Below are 17,274 nucleotides of genomic sequence, written 5' to 3'. Positions count from 1 at the left end.
GCGCAAAATGATACGGATAATACCATTGCCAAGATGGGGTCTAATGGGATATTCAGTAAGAAGTCAACAGCACAAATCAAGACGTACGCCTTGGTAATAGTAGTGCAAAACCCAAGCAACGCCTTCAATATACGACTTTGTAATGCTGCAGCAAGAAGTCAGTCATGCCAAAGTAGCTATAGAAGAGGGGACATACGAGTTGACGAAGTCGCTGTCACTAAGCTCGACACCGAACTTAGAACGGTAATAACGTTCCCTATATCCGGGCTCCCAAAGCCTTGTATCTGTCAGAGAAGGAAATTGAAAGTTGCGAAGTGTCATTTACCTGACCCGGTCCTCCTGTTGGACTGTCCCATCTTCGTTCTTCGTCAGTTTATGAGGCTGGGGTTCATTGGCAGCGTCCTCGTCAGCCTCTGACGCACTCTCGGCTCCCAAAGACTCGTCGCCCTCCATCTCATCTGCCTTGCGCTTCGTACCAGGAGTCACATTTGTGTCACTCTCCCGACCAACGGTCACCTCCGCCATCCCGACGTCCGCTGCTAGGTCGTCAGGCACGTCGGTGGTAGGGATGAAAGGCCCGTCCGCCATAGTGGAATGAACGAGAGGCTCCCTGGCCTGGTCGGTGATCCCAGATGGAGGGATTACATGACTAAGCACCTCCGCACGCCGATCGTCCCGCTCGGGACCCAGAGCCTCAACTGGAAGATGACCATTCATGACTGGATTTATGATGCTCTCCATCTCCGCATGCATGTTGATCTCAGCTGAGGAGTCTTGCACAGGTGCACTGCCTACCTCTGAAAGGACAGGCACCCTCAGTTCACTCTTCTCAGTGGCCGCTATGGACTCGTGGGCTGAGATGGGGGCACCATTGGTCTCTTTGGCAGTCTTCGGAACACTGTCCGTTGTGGTTGGTTTAGGCGGCTGCTTGGGGGCATTCCTGCCTAGAGGACGCAAGGTGGCCATTTCAGCCTTGAGCCTCTCAGCAGCACTCAGATTCGCAGTCCGAATCAGGTGTCGATTATGGACGATGTCATGATTGGTACCACCAACAGGCGTTGATACGGCTGATTGGGTCGGTTGCTCTGGCTGAGACGGAGCAGAGGGCTGAGCAGGTTGCGCAAGCTGCGCAGGGTGGGGAGACTGGGCAAGATATGGCGGTTGTGGAGGCTGGGGGGGCTGAGGGGGATGAGCTGCCACAGGAGTCATGGGAGTCGCAGGAACAATGGAAAAATTGGGCCGCGCGGGCAATGATGGATGAATAGGTGGGGGGCCAGAAGACGTAGACGTTGTATTGGGAACCGGGACGTATTCTTGTCCGCCATACTGCATGCCATTGGTAGGCGGCCGATCTCCAGACTGCTCTAAACGTCTGCGCTTAGCATTCTGGTCTTGGCGTTCTTCGGCTACATAATCAAAGCAAGGTCATCGTTATGTTCACAGATTGATATCATCTCAGCTCACCCTCTTTCCGCCTCCGGAAGATGTCATTCTCACTCTGAGCTAAGCCCTCAAGAACAATCTGGATTCTGTCCAACTTGACCTGACCATTATCGGTCATATAACCACCCATACGTGGCAGCTCCTTCTTCCATATACGGAGCAAGGTGTCAATGGCACCCTCTCGAATGTCAAGGGAGGGCATGTGGGGCAAGAAGTCATTTCCAACAAAGAAGATTAGGAAAATCCAATCATCGATAGCTCGCTCAAGATCGAAGGGGAATGGGGTGTAGGGGATGTTAAGTTCGACCTCGAGATATTCCCTTAGCACTTCCACATTCAGGAAAATGAAAGGCTTTTTCTCCGGCGGGCTGGACTTCACATCATGTTCGTCTGCTCTGATTTTCTTAGCGCCAGTACATTGTGCTGCAAAATGGCCCTCCTGGCCGCAAATACGGCACCCCTTCTTCTTGGCGTCGTCGGCAAACACATCCTCCCGTAGTACGCGGAAGTGCGGCTCGTGAGTTGCCAATGACAGCATAATCAAATCAGCATCCTGCACACTGTCAACCTTCTCTTCCGCATGCGAGAGTAGAAATGACTCACCAATCCATAAATAACATGCTGTGTGTTTGGGTCATGATCTGGGTTCACTCGCTGGCGTCGAATGAAATCCATAATTTTATGTTCTCCTTCACCAGGGACACTTGCATCGGAGATGATGACCTCGAGGTTCTTCCATCCGGGATCAGAATTAATCTTGGACACGACCCAGTACCTCAGCGATGTAGCGAGGAGTTCCATAAATGGTGTCCCGGGAGTTATAGCATTCGAATCCCATGACTTTTTGTTCTTGGTCTCTTCACTGACCTCGTGGCCCACGGCTAGTGGAGGGTCAGGAAGGGTCGATAAAAGTGCGCAACAAATTTGGCATACCTTCAAACCAGCGCAGTGCTTCCTCTCTCTCTTCTTCTTTCTCTCTGGCCTCCTGCGCAGCACGGAATCGCCGGGAACGCTGCTGGTTCATTTTGGCACGAGGGGCTACACCGTCAATTGCCATGAATAGGAGGCGTCGCGGCCGGACCATATTTACGACGCGTTCTGTGTACCTGAAGATCTCGACCATCATTTCTTCTTCAGTCTCAGGGGCCGGCTATTGGGCTATTCAGGATGTGATCTCTGAGACAAGCATACGATGGGCGTACCTTTCCCTCGGGGTGGGTACAAGGGTGAACAATGCCATTCATATCCAAGTACAAGCAGTCGAGCTCAACCCCATTGGGGTTGGGCGTTGTGATGTCGACTGGGAGTTCTACTTGCTCGCCATCTGCATTTGCCAAAGGCAAAGGCTCTTCTTCAATAACAGGACCGACTGTCAAAGCATTAATAGTGCAATATCGTAGAATTAGAGGGTAACACTTACTGATCTTAGGATACTTTTTTGACAGCCATCTGAAGAGAGCGGGAACACCCTAGTGGGTTTTGTCAGCCCTCAGACAGTGCGCATGTACATAAACATACCATATCACGATAGTCAAATTAGTGGCAGAAAATATAGATAGCCAGTCTCGTAAGAAAGCAACACGGAAGAGGCTGAGTTGATGTCGGTCGTAGACGTTAATGAGGGCGTTTGGATAGGGCCTGACGTTCAGTTCGGAAAGATGAGTAGGTAAATACTTCCGTTCATGTGCTTCTTTCGGAATCTATTTATCAAAACTCACTAATTTGGGAATGATGAATTCGAGTCAGGGACTAACACGCATCGTCCTTTCGACTTGTCCACCACTAACAATGGCTGATAAACCACCGAAATCTCCTACGCAAGCGAAGAGTAATGTACCGCAGAAACCGAACAAGAAGAGTGTTGAAGTTAAGGCGGGAAATTCAAAGCCAAACGGACCCCCGGGAGGCGAGCCGCCAAAGAGGAGGGCGCAAAAGGAGATGACGAAGGCAGAGCGGCGGCAACAGCAAGAGAAGCAGCGCGCTGCAAAGGCAGCATCACAACCTGATGGGGGAGGGAGCACTAAGGATGGCCAACAAGCAAAGAAGAGCGGACAACAAGGCGGCCAAACTGCAGACCAGAACGCTCCTCGGACTCCTCAGGGGCAACATAGCGCTGGTCGGGGCACCAGCGTTCCAGATGCATCAAGCGTTCCTACAGAAAAGAGGGCCAAGGAGGCCATCCCTCCACCATCCGCCCCGACTCATTCGCGTCTGTTTCCTCATCTACGCCTCCCTAAGGCTGACATTCTGGCTGCTGCTTCGGTTCCTGGCACCTCGAAAGCCGAAATCCATCCTTCCGTGCTCCGTCTCGCGCTGCAGTTCAGCTCTTTCAAGATCACTGGAGGGAATGCGCGCTGTATTGCAACTCTTACTGCCCTGAAGACTGTGAGCTGACCACTTGATACATGCCGTTCTCTGACAGAGTATTCCTCGTTAGGTGATCAACTCCTATTCCACTCCTTCCGGAACTACCTTATCCCGACACCTCATGACATACCTCTCTCCCCAAATCTCGCATCTAGTTACTGCACGACCTATGAGTGCTAGCATGGGAAATGCCATCAGGTGGTTGAAATACGAAGTCTCTGTACTTTCCATTGATCTTCCGGAACAAGATGTAGGCGTGCCCAATTGCTTCTTATAGAAAGAGGCTTACGCGTCACTTACAGGCAAAGGACCACCTATGCGAACGCATAGACACGTATATACGAGACCGGATCACTGTTGCGGATCGTGTGATCGAGGATCATGCAATGGAGAAGATTCACGATGGTGATGTTATACTCACCTATGCGAGGTCATCATCTGTCGAAAAGGTGCTCAGGGCAGCGCACGAGGCGAAGATCGTATTCAGTGTCGTGGTTGTCGACTGTGATCCTCTCTTCGAGGGAAAAGCGCTCGTGGCTGCCTTGCCCCCTGGTCTGTCTGTGTCCTATGTACTCCTGGGTTCGTTGTCGCCAGTTCTGCCTACTGTATCGCTTTGTCTCTTTGGCGCTCATTCACTCCTCGCCAACGGAGGTTTATACTCGAGAGCGGGCACAGCGAGTGTTGCTATGATGGCACGCGGGAGGAATATCCCGGTTCTTGTATGCTGCGAGACCTACAAGTTCAGCGAGAAGGTCTGGGGAGACGGTGTAACCCACAATGAATTGGGTATGTCTTCCCTCTGAGAGTTACGGCCTGTCACTGATCAGAGCGATAGCGCCGACTACCTCGCCATTGGCACCTGCCCCGACGGTCTCTTTGGAGCATATAAATCTCTTATACGACTTGACGCCGGCCTCCTATATCACTGCGGTCGTAACCGAAGTTGGTCTCATTCCCCCCAGTTCGGTGCCCACCGTCTTGTTCCGCCAGGGAGTCACAGCGTCTCAGGGTCTCTAGCTGTCCCGGTCTTTTATGCATTGCGCTCGTCAGACTGTTATTCCATTTGCTATTTAATTTCACAAGTGGGAAATGATTCTTGTTTTCCTCAACATCAACCCGAATATCGGTACGACAGATGCATGCTCACATCACATGTCTACACCTTCGTCATGTCAACAACGCAGCGGATACACTCGCCGTCATGCATGTCATCGAAACCCGCAGCCAGATCCCTAAGCTCACGACGATGAGTGACGTACTCATCAACCTTCATCTTGCCTGCCAGGTAGTCTTCCACCAGGCCCGGAAGCTCGGTGCGACCCTTGATACCGCCGAAAGCGGTGCCACGCCATGTGCGGCCAGTGACGAGCTGGAAGGGGCGAGTGGAGATCTCCTTGCCGGCGGCAGCAACACCGATGACGGTGCTGACACCCCAACCACGGTGGGATGCCTCGAGAGCAGCGCGCATGACATTGACGTTTCCGGTGCAATCGAACGTGAAGTCGAGACCACCATCTGTGATCTCGACCAGGTGATCCTGGATCCTCTTCCCTTCCGGCAAGTCCGTGGGGTTGACGAACTCGGTCGCACCGAACTTCTCAGCCCACTCCTTCTTCTTCGGATTGGTGTCAATGGCAATGATCCGGGATGCCTTCTTAAAGCGGGCGCCATTCAGAACACCGAGCCCAATACAACCACACCCGAACACGCCAACTGTGCTCCCCTCTGTTGACGCAATATCAGACCGCATGAGGGGGTCATTAACTCCGCGGACTTACCAACGCCCGGAAGCTTGGTGACAGCACCCCATGCCGTGGTGATACCACAGCCCAGAAGACATACTTTGTCTAGCGGAGCTTGGGGGTTGACTGCCACGACAGAGACGTCCGCCACAACGGTGTATTGAGAGAAGGTGGAGGTACCCATCTATCGTAATCACGAGCATTAGATGCCCACGCTCTGATTGCAGAGGACAGGGACGCACGAAGTGGTAAACATCCTGGCCCTTGCACTTGAAACGCGGTGTGCCATCGGGCATGACGCCCTGGCCTTGCGTAGCTCGGACTGAATAACGGAGATTAGTATATGCGTGTCAACCTGCTGACTGCTGGACTTACCTTTGATGCATAAGTTGCTCTTTCCGCTCTTGCAGTACACGCACTCTCGGCACTCTGTAACGTGCTGTCAGAATGGTAGTATCGGCAAACGTCCTGTCCAGTACCTGCAGTGTAGAGGGGGATAACATGGTCGCCCTATAGAACCGCTGAGCAAACTGAAGCTGCGTCGTCCAGCTCTACAACTCACAGGCTTCACATCGGTGACACCCTCGCCAACGGATTCGACCTGTGCAGCAGAAGGCAATTAACATAATCATACCAGGGTTGAGAGGCAACAAAACTTACGATACCTCCACCTTCATGACCCAGGATGCAGGGGAATTTACCCTCGGAATCCTGCCCGCTCAAGGTGTACGCATCGCTAGACGACCGCTGAGATGACCGGACAAACTCCCCGCATATATGCACTCACGTGTGGCAGATACCGGTGTGGAGGATGTGAATGCGGACTTCGTGAGCTTTCGGTGGAGCTACTTCGACAGTCTCGAGCGTGACGGGCTTGCCAGGTTCCCAAGCGACGGCAGCGAGGCAAGTGATAGTCTAAACGATGTATTAAGACATAGTTGACATGCATGAGCAAGCCATCACCTTTCCGGTCGTATCAGACATGATTATATGAAATGGATAAGAGCAAAGTCGTGAGCTGCCAATGTACCCTCTGCTGGCTTCATGTAATGGGCGTCGGCCCTTATATAAACCGAGGATAATCCCTGGGCGTGGAGGTGGCGGTGCTGATCCGGAACTGAAATTCCTTGATCACCGAACCCTCGGTTCACTCCCTGTTCGCCAGCGTATGCACGTCTGTCCCTTTCCGCCATCTTTGATTATACAATACCCTTGCCTTCTTTCTAAAATTGCTTGGGAATCAACAGTCAGGATAGACAATGAACTTCCAGAACGTGTATTACCAGCGCGTGAGCGTTGTAATGTTATTCTTCCCAGGAATGGAGCGCTAATGACGTCGGCCCCGGTGCTCACGAATCCAGGCCGTCACTACTCCACGGCCATGCACCGTCTGCCTGCGCCCGACGACGGTGGTGCTATCCACGATGGGCAATGTCGACTTTGTCTATACGTGTGAACGACATCTGACCGACACGGGATTCGCTACCAAGCTCCCAGATGCGGGTGCTTCGCCTGCTCCTACGAGCCCGAAGCAGCCGGTGGATGACGAGCTTGTGAAGAAGGTGACGGAGGAGTGGGAGGAGAAGCAGCGCAAGAAGAAGGAGAAGGAGGAGAAAGAGAAGAAGGGGAAGGAAGGGAAGGATAAGGATAAAGCGGAGGATAAAGATAAGAAGGAGAAGAAGACGACGTCTAAGAGCCCACCACCGCCTTCGACGCCCTCAGCACCCGCGACGCCGATACACCACCGATATGCCCTACATCGGTCATTATTTGCCGCACGACAGTTAGAGCACAAGAAGCGACGACAAAATAAAGAGGCGAGAGAGGTTGCGCCACGGCTACCAGGTGTACCCGGCGGTAACCCGTTGTAATGGTTCAATCGCCGTAAGACGAGGACGATCGCTGCTTACATGAATGAGGAGGGCGGTAATGCTTTGTAATATTATCCGGAGGATCGCTTTCAGGGCGCAGGATGACAAATACCGGTCCAAACAGGGGAAAGTGATCTGATCGAGGAAAACAGCGAATGTCCATCAACACGTCTGCTGGATCCCATTGTACACTAAAAAAATGCAGAATCTCATATACAATATTTGTTTCAACCATCTATGACTTTGTCTTTTCGCCGTTGCGCTTTGCTCTCCGTTGAGTGTGGCCGTGAGAGTGACCATGAGAGTGGCCATGAGAGTGATCGTGGTGGTAGTGGGCAGCAAACTCCGCCTGTTTCACCTTGATCCCAGCTTTGACAGACTCGTGCAATCCTTTCCCATATCCGAGGGCAAAGAGGTTCTCGACATGGACAAAGAAAGGCGCCAGAACGACCGCTGCTCAGGAGTTTAGCATCATCGATCATAGGCAGGCAGACGCTGCGCACCTCCGATGAGATTGTCAACAAGCGCGGGTGAGCGGCCCTCGAACGCCCCGTGCCCGATAAACTGCGCTGTCCAGCTCGCGAGGTTAATCGCAGTGGCGATGGCAAGCGCGTGTGGGTAGTGAGAGAATGCGCATGCGGTAAGGTATATCAGAACCCATTGTGGTGTTATGAGCAACTGGCAGGAATTAGCGCATGCCCGTCATCATCGGATGCGATGCTCACAGCAGCGATGGGTTCCATAAAGTAGTAGTATATGAGGCAAGGGCCCCAGTATAACATCAGGAAGATCGTAGCATCGAATTGGAGGTAATCATTGATCTTGTACGTGAGGGATGGGGCGAAATTCGTCGTGAAGATGACGCCGGATGACCAGACGATAAGAGGGACGAAGATCCGGTGGATGCCGACGTTGACGGGGTGTGCGTGGTACGCACCGTAGAAGACTAACTGGGAGAGTGTCAATTGCTGGCAGTTGGAGGCTGGACGGTCAAAGTACCTGATCTCGGATGGAGAGGACGTTGCTGGGCCCGGGTCCGCACATGGCTGGTGTAGCTGGTGCTGCCATACTGTCAAGAGGACGTAGAGTTGAAGGAAAGAGGAGAGCGTACACACAAGAGCCTTATTGCTGGTTAGTGATTAGCTTGTTATATACGTCTATCCACCAGAAGATCAAAGAGTCATGGTGCGGAGCAAAAGTGCCGAACGTTCAGGGTACTATGATTACCGCTTTGTCTTGATCACGCGCAGGCTGCAAGAGATGTGGCGTTCTCCCACTGGACAATCGCAACGTTATGTAAGTAATGCCCAAAGAGTCTAAACCGCTGTTCCTCGAGAAAACCCTGCTAAAATAGCTGGCAGAATAACGTTATTTCACCCTTTTCTCAACATCCGTCCTCCGTGATTATTTGTGGGGCATCAACACCGGCGTCCACCTTGTCTGTCCGGTTATTACGAAGACCCTGATCATGAACGCGTGAGAACGTGCGACCTTCCCAAGCTTACGGTGGATGAATCCGCTGATCTGCGGGTCGCTAGATGTACAAATACGACCTTACAACACACGCCGTTATTGGCTCCATCCAGAATAACAACACAACCTGCTTGCTTTCCGCTGGGACGGCGGCTTCGGCCAGCCACCGGCCTGTGCTTTACTTGCGCCCGGCAGCATCTTCGGGCGCCGACGTCCCCAGATCCTCCGGAGCCGAACCAACCCCGGCCCACGTGCGGTGGCGCCCACGCGAGCCACCTCGTCAGCCCCTGCCCTGGAGCTTCAGCGTCCTGCGCAGCCAATCAATCTTTGGTGTGGCTCTATGGTACGATCAACTACGATAGCCCGGGCGTCGGATGCGCTCCCCCTAGCTGCGACGGTGGACGATGAGCAGGTGAGTAATGTGCCTTGGCCGTTGGAGTGTGAGTGTGCTGATGAAGGTGTTAGACAGAACATACGCTGCAGGAGTATAAGCAACAGGCTAAACTTATCTTTCGACGTATAACGCCCAATTCCGAACCACAATGTTCGATCGAGTCTGGTCCTTATGCACTGCAGTACGCTCCCATCCCACCCGCTTTGCCCCTCAGATGAGCAGCTAACGCGCGCACAGCTACCTCATCGCAGACAACGTTATCTACCTAACGATCGCTGAGAAGTCCTACCCCCGCAAACTCGCCTTTTCGTACCTCGACGAACTGGCCAAAGAGTTCTCCCACTCCTATGGTTTGAAAGTGGACGGCGTGCGCAAGCCCTACGCTTTCGTAGGGTTCGACACGTTCATGCAGAAGACGGCGAGGCTGTACCAGGATACGCGGAATGCGGGTGGGGGGAACAATTTGGAGAGACTGAATGGGGAACTGCAGGACGTGACGAGGATCATGACGAAAAATATGGAGGAGCTGCTTTGGAGAGGAGACAGTCTGGACAGTACGTCTCCTCTACCTCGTTGGGTCTCTTACGTGCGCGTGTGCTGATGAGGCACAGAGATGTCCCATCTCTCCTCGAGCCTCAGAGACGAATCCCAAAAATACCGCAAAGCGGCCCGGCAAATCAACATCGACGCTATGATACGCCAATGGGCACCCGTGGCGGCCATAACGGTCATCGTGATCATCTTTATCTGGTGGCGGTTTTTCTGAGCGTGGCATACATGAGCGATGAGCGATGTTGGTGGGTGGGCGCGGTGTGGATGCTGTAGATACCAGCGATGGATGGCATACGATGTACCTCATTTACCAGTTCTGCATTCTTCAACCTGCAACAGGCATATATGCATTCCATGCACTCTATGCACGCTAGAACACACTCCCCAGCAGAGTCTTCAACTGCTCGCCCCCCTCGTTCTCTCGCACAACCGGCTTCCTTTTCTCCCTCTTCTCCCTCTCCCTCCTCGGCTTCTCCACTCTCTGAACAGTGCTAGTCTCTTCCCCCAGCTCGGCCCGCTTCCGTTTACGCTCCGCGCGCTTGTCGAGCACTCGGGCGAGCTCGACCTGCTTAAGGTACTCCCGTTGCTCCATCCTGCTCTGGGACAGTTCCTGTCTTAACCGATCTCTATGCACTGCTCTCTCATGCACTACGCGCGTGTCAGCAGCAATCACCGTGACCGTGACCGTCACCCGGCAGGGAGTAGGACGCACCAATCTGCTCGGTCAACATCCCCCACTTGAACCTCGGCAAGTACTTCATAGTCCAAACATCATCCCTCCACCTCGAGCTTTTCTTGCCCCCCAAAGGCTGGGCATTCAACAGCTCCGCCACAGCCCGCGCTACCTTCTTGTCGGTGAACTCGACCCATCCTTCCGTATAATGCGCCTTCTTGGTCGACGTGTACTTTCGTCTCAAATACGCGCGTTTCGGGTCTGTCCCCACTTAGCAGCGTCAACATCAATGCAGGTAAAGGCTTACCTTCCTGCTGGAGGTAGACCCTTCCCACCTCACCATACCCGCTCAGGAGATGGCGGACCTTGGCAGGCTGCATCCCCGGGGGGATACGGGAGATGTACACTACCCCGGCGCGTTCTTGGGCTTGGTTAAACGCTTGGAGCGCTTCTGAGGAAAGGGCGTGCGGGGCGGAGGGGAAGGAAGGGAGGTGGCCGACTGTTCCTGGGAGGAGGGAGTCTTCAGGTTCGGAGAGTCGGGGAGAGCTGGGCCCTGCTGGTTCTGGTCCTTCGGGGACATCTTCTGGCGTGTGGGTAGGTATGACGCTGTGATATTGTGAATGAAGGCGTACCTTTGAATCCTGTCCATTCTTCTTCAACCGATGCCATCCTCGATTACTAGTGCTGTATAGAAAGAGGAACAAAACATTTTGGATGCGCGTGAAAAAGGGAGGCGGGATCAGATGCACGTGAATGTGAGGAGATGAGGGAGGATCGAGGTCTGTGATTGCTTGTTTTGGACTGACCCATCTGGAGGGAATTGCATCACCTTTTTATTCCTCTTTGCTTGCTCGGTGAATGAGATTGTGGAGTGAGCCGAGACTGTGACTGAGAGAGTGAGCAAGGGAAGGGTGGATTCATGTTCCCCATCTGGTGAGTGCATTTCCCTCTTGGATGTAGTATGCTTACCCTGTTCCAGACTGTGCACGTCACATTCCCCAGTGCGATGGGATACATCTCCTCTTTATATCCCAAAGTGGGGGAAGAGTACGGTGTGTATGAACCGGGCAGACCTGTGTGTCCAGCCTCCGCTCGCCTCACTGTACCGAGGTGTCCCATCCATCGGTCATATCATCTTCACCTCCCCTTCCGCCCCCCCACCCTCTTTAGGCACCTCTCTCTCTCTTTCTTATCTTCGTGCGGCTTCTACCCCCACCTGGCGCATCTCTCTCTCTCCCTCTTCACATCGTTCACTCCCTTTGCTCAGGAAAGCATTACGACTTGCATATATCGAACGTGCACTCATACGACGATTTCACTCACTAATCACACCCTTCAAACAGCATAATCTCTCGCAAAACACTAACTCTTTCCTAGCATCTTCTCACAGGGATTTGTACCAGCCAGAAACAAGCCTTTATTACACGAACACGCGTTCCCTGGTGGACACCTTTGCTTCTCTTCATTCGATCTCACCCCGGTTGTCACTGTCTCACACACACACAACCCGACTCAGATCGAACCTACTTTGCATATAAGAGCTCGACGCTCTCTCACTCCCTTCTTGCTTCTCTACCACCACCTCCCCCCCTCTCTCCTCCCTTGACGGGCACCTCCCTCACTCTCTCCCCCTTTCACGACCACTCCCATCTGCGCTCTCCCCGCCTTTCGACGTCTAGACGACAAGAAACTCTCGTTATTTCTCACCCAACTCGTACCGCGTACCTCTCCAAAGGCCGAGCCCTACCCCCCTAAACGCTAAAGTCATGCCCCTCATGATGCCCCGTCTTCATCCTGCCTCCCTCGTCCCCGCCTCAACCCACCACCCAGACCTGCTCGACCTCCTCCGTCGCCCCGTCACACGCGACATGATCGCCTACATCGCCGAGCAGGCAGTTGCCGTCATAGGCGTCGATGACGGCTCAGACACGGAGACGCCGGACCCCCTGCGCGCCGCTGCATCGGCGCTTCCCACCCCGCCCGCAACCCCGATAAAGGGCGCGTTTGACACGCAGAACCAGTACCAGCGAGAGGCACGAGAGGAGAAGGACGGCCTGCCCTCTCTCGAGGCATTCATCACCCGCCTGTGCGAGTACTCCAATGTACAGGCCCCTACCCTCCTCTGCACCTTGCTCTACCTTCATAGGCTCAAAGCCAAGCTTCCCGTCATGGCAAAAGGTGCGCATATATTTGCTCCACAATCCCGCACTGGTTGACACAGCACAGGCATACCGTGCACCCGTCATCGCGTCTTCCTCGCAACGCTCATCGTCGCTGCAAAGTACTTGAACGACTCGTCTCCCAAGAACAAGCACTGGACGCGCTACACCGAAACGCTCTTCTGCAACGCCGAAGTCAACCTCATGGAGAAGCAGCTCCTAATGCTTCTGAATTTTGAGCTCCGCTTCACCGAGGCAGAGCTCATCGAGCACTGCAAGCCGTTCATGCCTGGCTCCCCGCGCGTCAAGGAGCAGAGATCAGAGGCAGTCAGCCGCGTCGCCCGCGCTACGGCTGCTCGTTCTCCCGGTCGGAAGACGCAGCCTCAGATGCCCCCAACTCCGCCGCATGAGAACCCGAGCACGTCGACGTCCCTCCGCGCTCTTGCTGCCAGGCTATCCAACGCGCATATATCGACCGCGAACGTGTCCCAGATCCCTGCGCAGACACCTGATACGTTAACGTCGTCCGTCAGCAGCGAGCGCCGTCCACCGCTCTACACTTCCTCGACGTCGTCCTCTGCTGTGTCGCTCCTCACCACGGACACGCACTCGTCCGCATCGTCCGTCTCCCTGTCGCCTTCTGAGGTCGACCAGTATAGCACGGAGTGCTTCTTCCCCGATGTCACTTCCAAGCACGAAAGGAGCACCACAGCAAAGGGCAGGACGTTCATCTTGCGGTCCCTTCCTTCTGCACCTCTCAACGACTGCAAGGATAAGGATGTCATGACGAACGTCGACGACCGCAAGCGCACCGTGTCCGCGGCACTGACTATCGTGCCTTCGACCCCGCCTTCGCCTACCCCGGCAGCCAAGTACCGCAAGTCGGTGCGTCCCAGCACGGGGAAGAGCTACCCCGAGGGTCTCTCTGCTAGCGGCGCGAGCATGCCCAGCATCGCTTGCCATGCTCGCGAGAGCATGTCCACCCGTTGGTTGAGGATGCTCAGCTTGGGCAAGGCGAAGCAGACGGCTGAGGTGTCTGAGGCATGACCGACAACCAACACGTGCACGCGACATCGGCCGGCGAACTGAACAGCACGGCTTGTAAATATGCCATTTTTCTTGTACATAAACCCTTGGGAAACTTGCGAGTCTTGGTCACTTGGTGCAACTGCTCTCTCTCCTTTCTGCTCTCTCTTTATCATCCTGCTTTCTTTTGCACGATCTTCTTGCACATACTACGGTCGGATGCACTCCTTCCTTCCATCTCCCTCTCATCTCCATGCCCCGCACGCTAGACTCCCCTATTCCCTCACCACCCGCTGTACATAGTTCCCCCCGTCTTCCGCATCTCCCCCATCCATCCATCCATAATCACCGCGACCACCACGACTCGCTCTCGTCCGTTTCTCGACGCATGTACTTTACATCAAACTTGCCCCGTTTGCGTAAAAGGGGTCAATGCAATGTTATGAACAGTGTTCCGAACGTGTCCAGCGGCGTCTAGGCTGACTGCATGGGGGATCTCACTCGAAGGATGTTACAACAGCTGAGTCGAATTCTACGAGAACGAACAACACACTAGCAGGTTACAACACATTGACAAACGCTCGAACTACAACTCTCCTCAGAAAGTCCAACACACCATCCAATCCATACCCTCTCGACCCCTCATAACCCCCTCAAACAAAACTCACAATACCTTGACATACGAAGCCGGAAACAGACCTCTCCGGCCCTCCTTCTCCCCAGTCCACCAATCCGTGCTCGTCCGTTCTAGGAGGACCAGTCGCTCACCCGCGAGCAGGGAGAGGTCAGTAGCTGGGTCTCCTTGGTAGGCGTAGAGCGCTTCGACGAATTCTTGTTCTCCTGCTGCGGGTACTGGTACGGGTGGGGGTGGGGGGTGTTCGGCCTCCTCCTGCGGCGGCGGCGCCTCGGCCTGGTGGGGGACAGTCCTCTTCGGCGGAGGACCATACTTCGCCGCCAGGGCATGTTCTGCTCTCTCTCCCGGGACACTCGCAGGCTTCGCCGCAGGCGGAGGAGCAGGCTTAGGTTTCTTGTAGTTCCATACTCCTTGGGCTGTGCTGGTGAGAAAGGAAGAAGTGGAATCGGTGGAGAGGGAACCGAGGGATTTGTGTGTCTGGAGACCGGAGGGGGTGGGTGCGTGAGAGGGAGGGTTGGGAGCGGGCGGCGGTGGGGAGGTGGGGGTGGGGGAGGTAAGGGCGGAGGTGAGGGCGGAGGTGAACCGGGGGTTGGAGGCCTGTGGGGGTTAGCGGGTGGGAAGCGGGAAATGGGGGGAGGACGTACGAGTTGGACTGCGGCGGAGTCTATGCCTGCGTTTGCGGTTGTGGTTGCACCGGTCTTTGGTCCTTGACGGAGTGCGCTACTTACGAGTGCGGCTGTCGCTTGCGGATTGGAGGCGAGTGTACGGCCGACGAAGGATGCTGCTTTGCGTCCTGCCGCGGCTGGTTGGTCTGAGGATGGAGATGGGGAAGGGAGGAGATGTGGACGTTGGAGGAAGTATTCGTCTAGTACTGAGAAGAATGCCTTGGGGGTTGTTAGTATGTGTTCTGGGAGGAGGAGGAGGAGGAGGAGGAGGAGGAGGAGGAGGAGGAGGACGCACCTCTTTCTCCTCTGGTCTGAGGTCGGTGAATACCATCGTCATGTAGCGGTGTATAGGAAAGCACTAGTGAAGAGGTTGGTTCGAGAAGCGGCCCTTGGGAATCGTATCGGAATCGCACTTTGCAGCCACTCGGATTAATTCCACCCGGCGTTCTTTTATACACTACGACGTTTTGGTCACGTTCACAAAGGAAGACTTCGAGAGGAGTCCTTGATCATTTCACCCAGAGAATGTATATACACCAGTGCCCAGTCTACAAGCACCCCGTGAATTCTACTCTACATCCTCTCAGAATTAAATCAAGAGTCCGTTCACGCAGCCATCGCTCTACAGCTGCTTTTCCTCCATCGGCGTGCCTACGATCGGCGTCTGCCCGCCTTTGGGCGGTAGACCGCCTACGTCGGGTGTCCTCGCACCCGTAGGGAGCCGCTTGACCCTGCTCCACATACCGACGTTCTTGTCGAATATAAAGTTGAACGTGACCATCGGCCACGAGGGGTGCGAGGGGAGGGTATCATAATACTCCGGTGCGAGCGCTTTCAGAGCCGGAAGACGCGTCCACGCAACGGAGGGGAAGTCGTGGTGCTCGTTATGGTATCCGACCTGCATAGGATCAGTATTCTGCATGCCAGGATGGAAATAGGATGACAGACATTGTACGCCAGCACGTTGAGTGGCCCATAATAGCTATACGTCTCCTGGTTCAGCCCATCCCATACATAATGCTCCGCGATGAAGTGCCCAGCACAGGGATGCAGGCTGCCTGCGAAGAAGCTGCTCATGATCAGGTAGATGATCGCCTTTGGCCCTGCGGCGAGGTAGAGCAGGAAGTCAAAGGCGAGCTGGACGGCAAAGTTGAGGAAATGCCAGGGGGTGAGGGTTTGCGCGCGGATGAACCCGGGGCGGAGGGCGTAGAAGAGGATTTGGAAGGTGCTAGGAGGGGGTCAGCACGTCGACCAGGGAGAGGAGGGTGGGAGTACCAGAAGAACGCCTTGCCTGCGACGTTGTTCATGCAGAGCATCTCCAGCCGTGAGGGCAGGTCAGTGTCGATCCCGTCTTCTCCGAGGTATTTATGATGCTCGATATGGTATCTCTGCTTTTAATCAGCACTTGCCCATACCATGTAAGGAGAGTTTACCTTGAACATAACACTGTACGGGATCCCGATCGGCAGGTTGGCAAATATAGCTAACAACTTGTTCGCCTTGATCCCTTTGAACGCCAGGTTGTGCGTGATCTCATGGATCGCCAGGAAGAGATTGTGGTTCGCTGTTCCGCCGATGGCATATGCAGTGAGCAGGAATACGGGAGAGAATGGGTGGGTATGCCGCAACAAGTAGGCGGCCGCGAGCTGCAGAACAACCACGCCCAGTACGATCCACTTGGTGAGTGGTTCGTGTCCCATAAGTTTGGTCACCTAAAGCACTACATTCAGTACTTTCCCCCACACACAGCATACGAAAACCGCACCTCCGGATGATCCTTCAGGATCTGCTTCCTCCTGCTCCTATGCGGCTCCTCAGTCAACAACCACAAAAAGTCGCTCGGGTCCTCCTCTTTCCGCGCTATCATGCCCTCTGGGAACTCGCCAGCCTCGACAACGGTGCGCCTCGCACTTGGGGCATTGATTTTTGGTCCTCCGCTCGACTTTGACTTGGGTGCGAGAGGCCCGGCGGACTCGGCCCCTCCGTATAGTGAGAAGTCTGAAATGGATGGGGTCAGTGGAATGTTTGGGTTTAGACTGGGACAACATACCGATGCGCGGCTTGAGGCTGCTGCTGATCTCCGCGACAGCCATTGCAGGGAGGGGAGGGGAGGAGGAGGAGGAGGAGGAGGAAGGGAGGGACCACCTTGTTGATCAACTAGTTGCGCATGAACCTATTTCGTCTCAAGTTGGGGAAATTACTGTCAGGGATTGCTCCCGATATCATGTGTATATGCTTCACTTCTATTGAAATAATCTGATCCGAGGCATTACTC

The 17,274-nt window shown here is 54.4% G+C and overlaps 9 protein-coding genes across 9 annotated transcripts; 3 read left to right on the top strand and 6 right to left on the bottom strand.

Moving 5' to 3' along the window:
- Nucleotides 1-3,381: 3,381 nt before the first annotated feature.
- Nucleotides 3,382-4,827, top strand: DACRYDRAFT_44461 (IF-2B-domain-containing protein; the record flags this gene model as incomplete). Its single annotated transcript, XM_040774579.1, has 4 exons — nt 3,382-3,828; nt 3,881-4,060; nt 4,113-4,596; nt 4,640-4,827. 4 exons carry the CDS (start codon nt 3,382-3,384, stop codon nt 4,825-4,827), a joined length of 1,299 nt encoding a protein of 432 aa, XP_040633053.1.
- A 28-nt stretch (nt 4,828-4,855) lies between these two features.
- DACRYDRAFT_19441 (class III ADH enzyme) lies at nt 4,856-6,575 on the bottom strand. Its single transcript, XM_040771511.1, has 9 exons — nt 6,516-6,575; nt 6,340-6,467; nt 6,213-6,288; nt 6,115-6,153; nt 6,032-6,062; nt 5,928-5,981; nt 5,795-5,874; nt 5,589-5,736; nt 4,856-5,535 (listed from the first exon to the last, which is right to left on the bottom strand). The coding sequence occupies exons 1-9, from the start codon at nt 6,534-6,536 to the stop codon at nt 4,967-4,969; spliced, it is 1,146 nt and encodes a 381-aa protein (XP_040633052.1). The 5' UTR covers nt 6,537-6,575; the 3' UTR covers nt 4,856-4,966.
- A 168-nt stretch (nt 6,576-6,743) lies between these two features.
- DACRYDRAFT_60755 (DUF962-domain-containing protein) lies at nt 6,744-8,601 on the bottom strand. The gene is made up of 5 exons (XM_040775647.1): nt 8,535-8,601; nt 8,423-8,484; nt 8,149-8,373; nt 7,927-8,101; nt 6,744-7,876 (listed from the first exon to the last, which is right to left on the bottom strand). Exons 2-5 carry the CDS (start codon nt 8,465-8,467, stop codon nt 7,659-7,661), a joined length of 663 nt encoding a protein of 220 aa, XP_040633051.1. The 5' UTR covers nt 8,468-8,484; nt 8,535-8,601; the 3' UTR covers nt 6,744-7,658.
- A 635-nt stretch (nt 8,602-9,236) lies between these two features.
- DACRYDRAFT_92277 (snare-like protein) lies at nt 9,237-10,160 on the top strand (the record flags this gene model as incomplete). The annotated part of the gene is made up of 4 exons (XM_040777056.1): nt 9,237-9,308; nt 9,362-9,471; nt 9,528-9,844; nt 9,902-10,160. 4 exons carry the CDS (start codon nt 9,237-9,239, stop codon nt 10,054-10,056), a joined length of 654 nt encoding a protein of 217 aa, XP_040633050.1. The 3' UTR covers nt 10,057-10,160.
- A 129-nt stretch (nt 10,161-10,289) lies between these two features.
- Nucleotides 10,290-11,186, bottom strand: DACRYDRAFT_60748 (uncharacterized protein; the record flags this gene model as incomplete). Its single annotated transcript, XM_040775646.1, has 4 exons — nt 10,290-10,490; nt 10,555-10,776; nt 10,823-11,098; nt 11,148-11,186. Coding segments are annotated over 4 exons (737 nt in total), but the record flags the coding sequence as incomplete, so codon positions are not given.
- A 144-nt stretch (nt 11,187-11,330) lies between these two features.
- Nucleotides 11,331-12,212, bottom strand: DACRYDRAFT_19437 (uncharacterized protein; the record flags this gene model as incomplete). Its single annotated transcript, XM_040771510.1, has 2 exons — nt 11,485-12,212; nt 11,331-11,445 (listed from the first exon to the last, which is right to left on the bottom strand). A coding segment is annotated over exon 1 (150 nt), but the record flags the coding sequence as incomplete, so codon positions are not given.
- A 69-nt stretch (nt 12,213-12,281) lies between these two features.
- DACRYDRAFT_97729 (uncharacterized protein) lies at nt 12,282-14,016 on the top strand (the record flags this gene model as incomplete). Its single annotated transcript, XM_040777478.1, has 2 exons — nt 12,282-12,693; nt 12,742-14,016. 2 exons carry the CDS (start codon nt 12,282-12,284, stop codon nt 13,719-13,721), a joined length of 1,392 nt encoding a protein of 463 aa, XP_040633047.1. The 3' UTR covers nt 13,722-14,016.
- Nucleotides 14,017-14,364: 348 nt separating this feature from the next.
- DACRYDRAFT_103099 (uncharacterized protein) lies at nt 14,365-15,330 on the bottom strand (the record flags this gene model as incomplete). The annotated part of the gene is made up of 3 exons (XM_040767713.1): nt 14,365-14,931; nt 14,979-15,218; nt 15,295-15,330. 3 exons carry the CDS (start codon nt 15,328-15,330, stop codon nt 14,365-14,367), a joined length of 843 nt encoding a protein of 280 aa, XP_040633046.1.
- Nucleotides 15,331-15,495: 165 nt separating this feature from the next.
- Nucleotides 15,496-17,135, bottom strand: DACRYDRAFT_19435 (dihydroceramide delta-4 desaturase). The gene is made up of 6 exons (XM_040771509.1): nt 17,050-17,135; nt 16,765-16,997; nt 16,433-16,711; nt 16,275-16,387; nt 15,948-16,227; nt 15,496-15,897 (listed from the first exon to the last, which is right to left on the bottom strand). Exons 1-6 carry the CDS (start codon nt 17,090-17,092, stop codon nt 15,622-15,624), a joined length of 1,224 nt encoding a protein of 407 aa, XP_040633045.1. The 5' UTR covers nt 17,093-17,135; the 3' UTR covers nt 15,496-15,621.
- Between the last annotated feature and the right edge of the window lie 139 nt (nt 17,136-17,274).

Source organism: Dacryopinax primogenitus (assembly GCF_000292625.1).
Source record: "Dacryopinax primogenitus strain DJM-731 SS1 chromosome Unknown DACRYscaffold_1, whole genome shotgun sequence".
NCBI lineage: Eukaryota > Fungi > Basidiomycota > Dacrymycetes > Dacrymycetales > Dacrymycetaceae > Dacryopinax > Dacryopinax primogenitus.
This window is presented reverse-complemented; position numbering and strand designations above follow the sequence as displayed.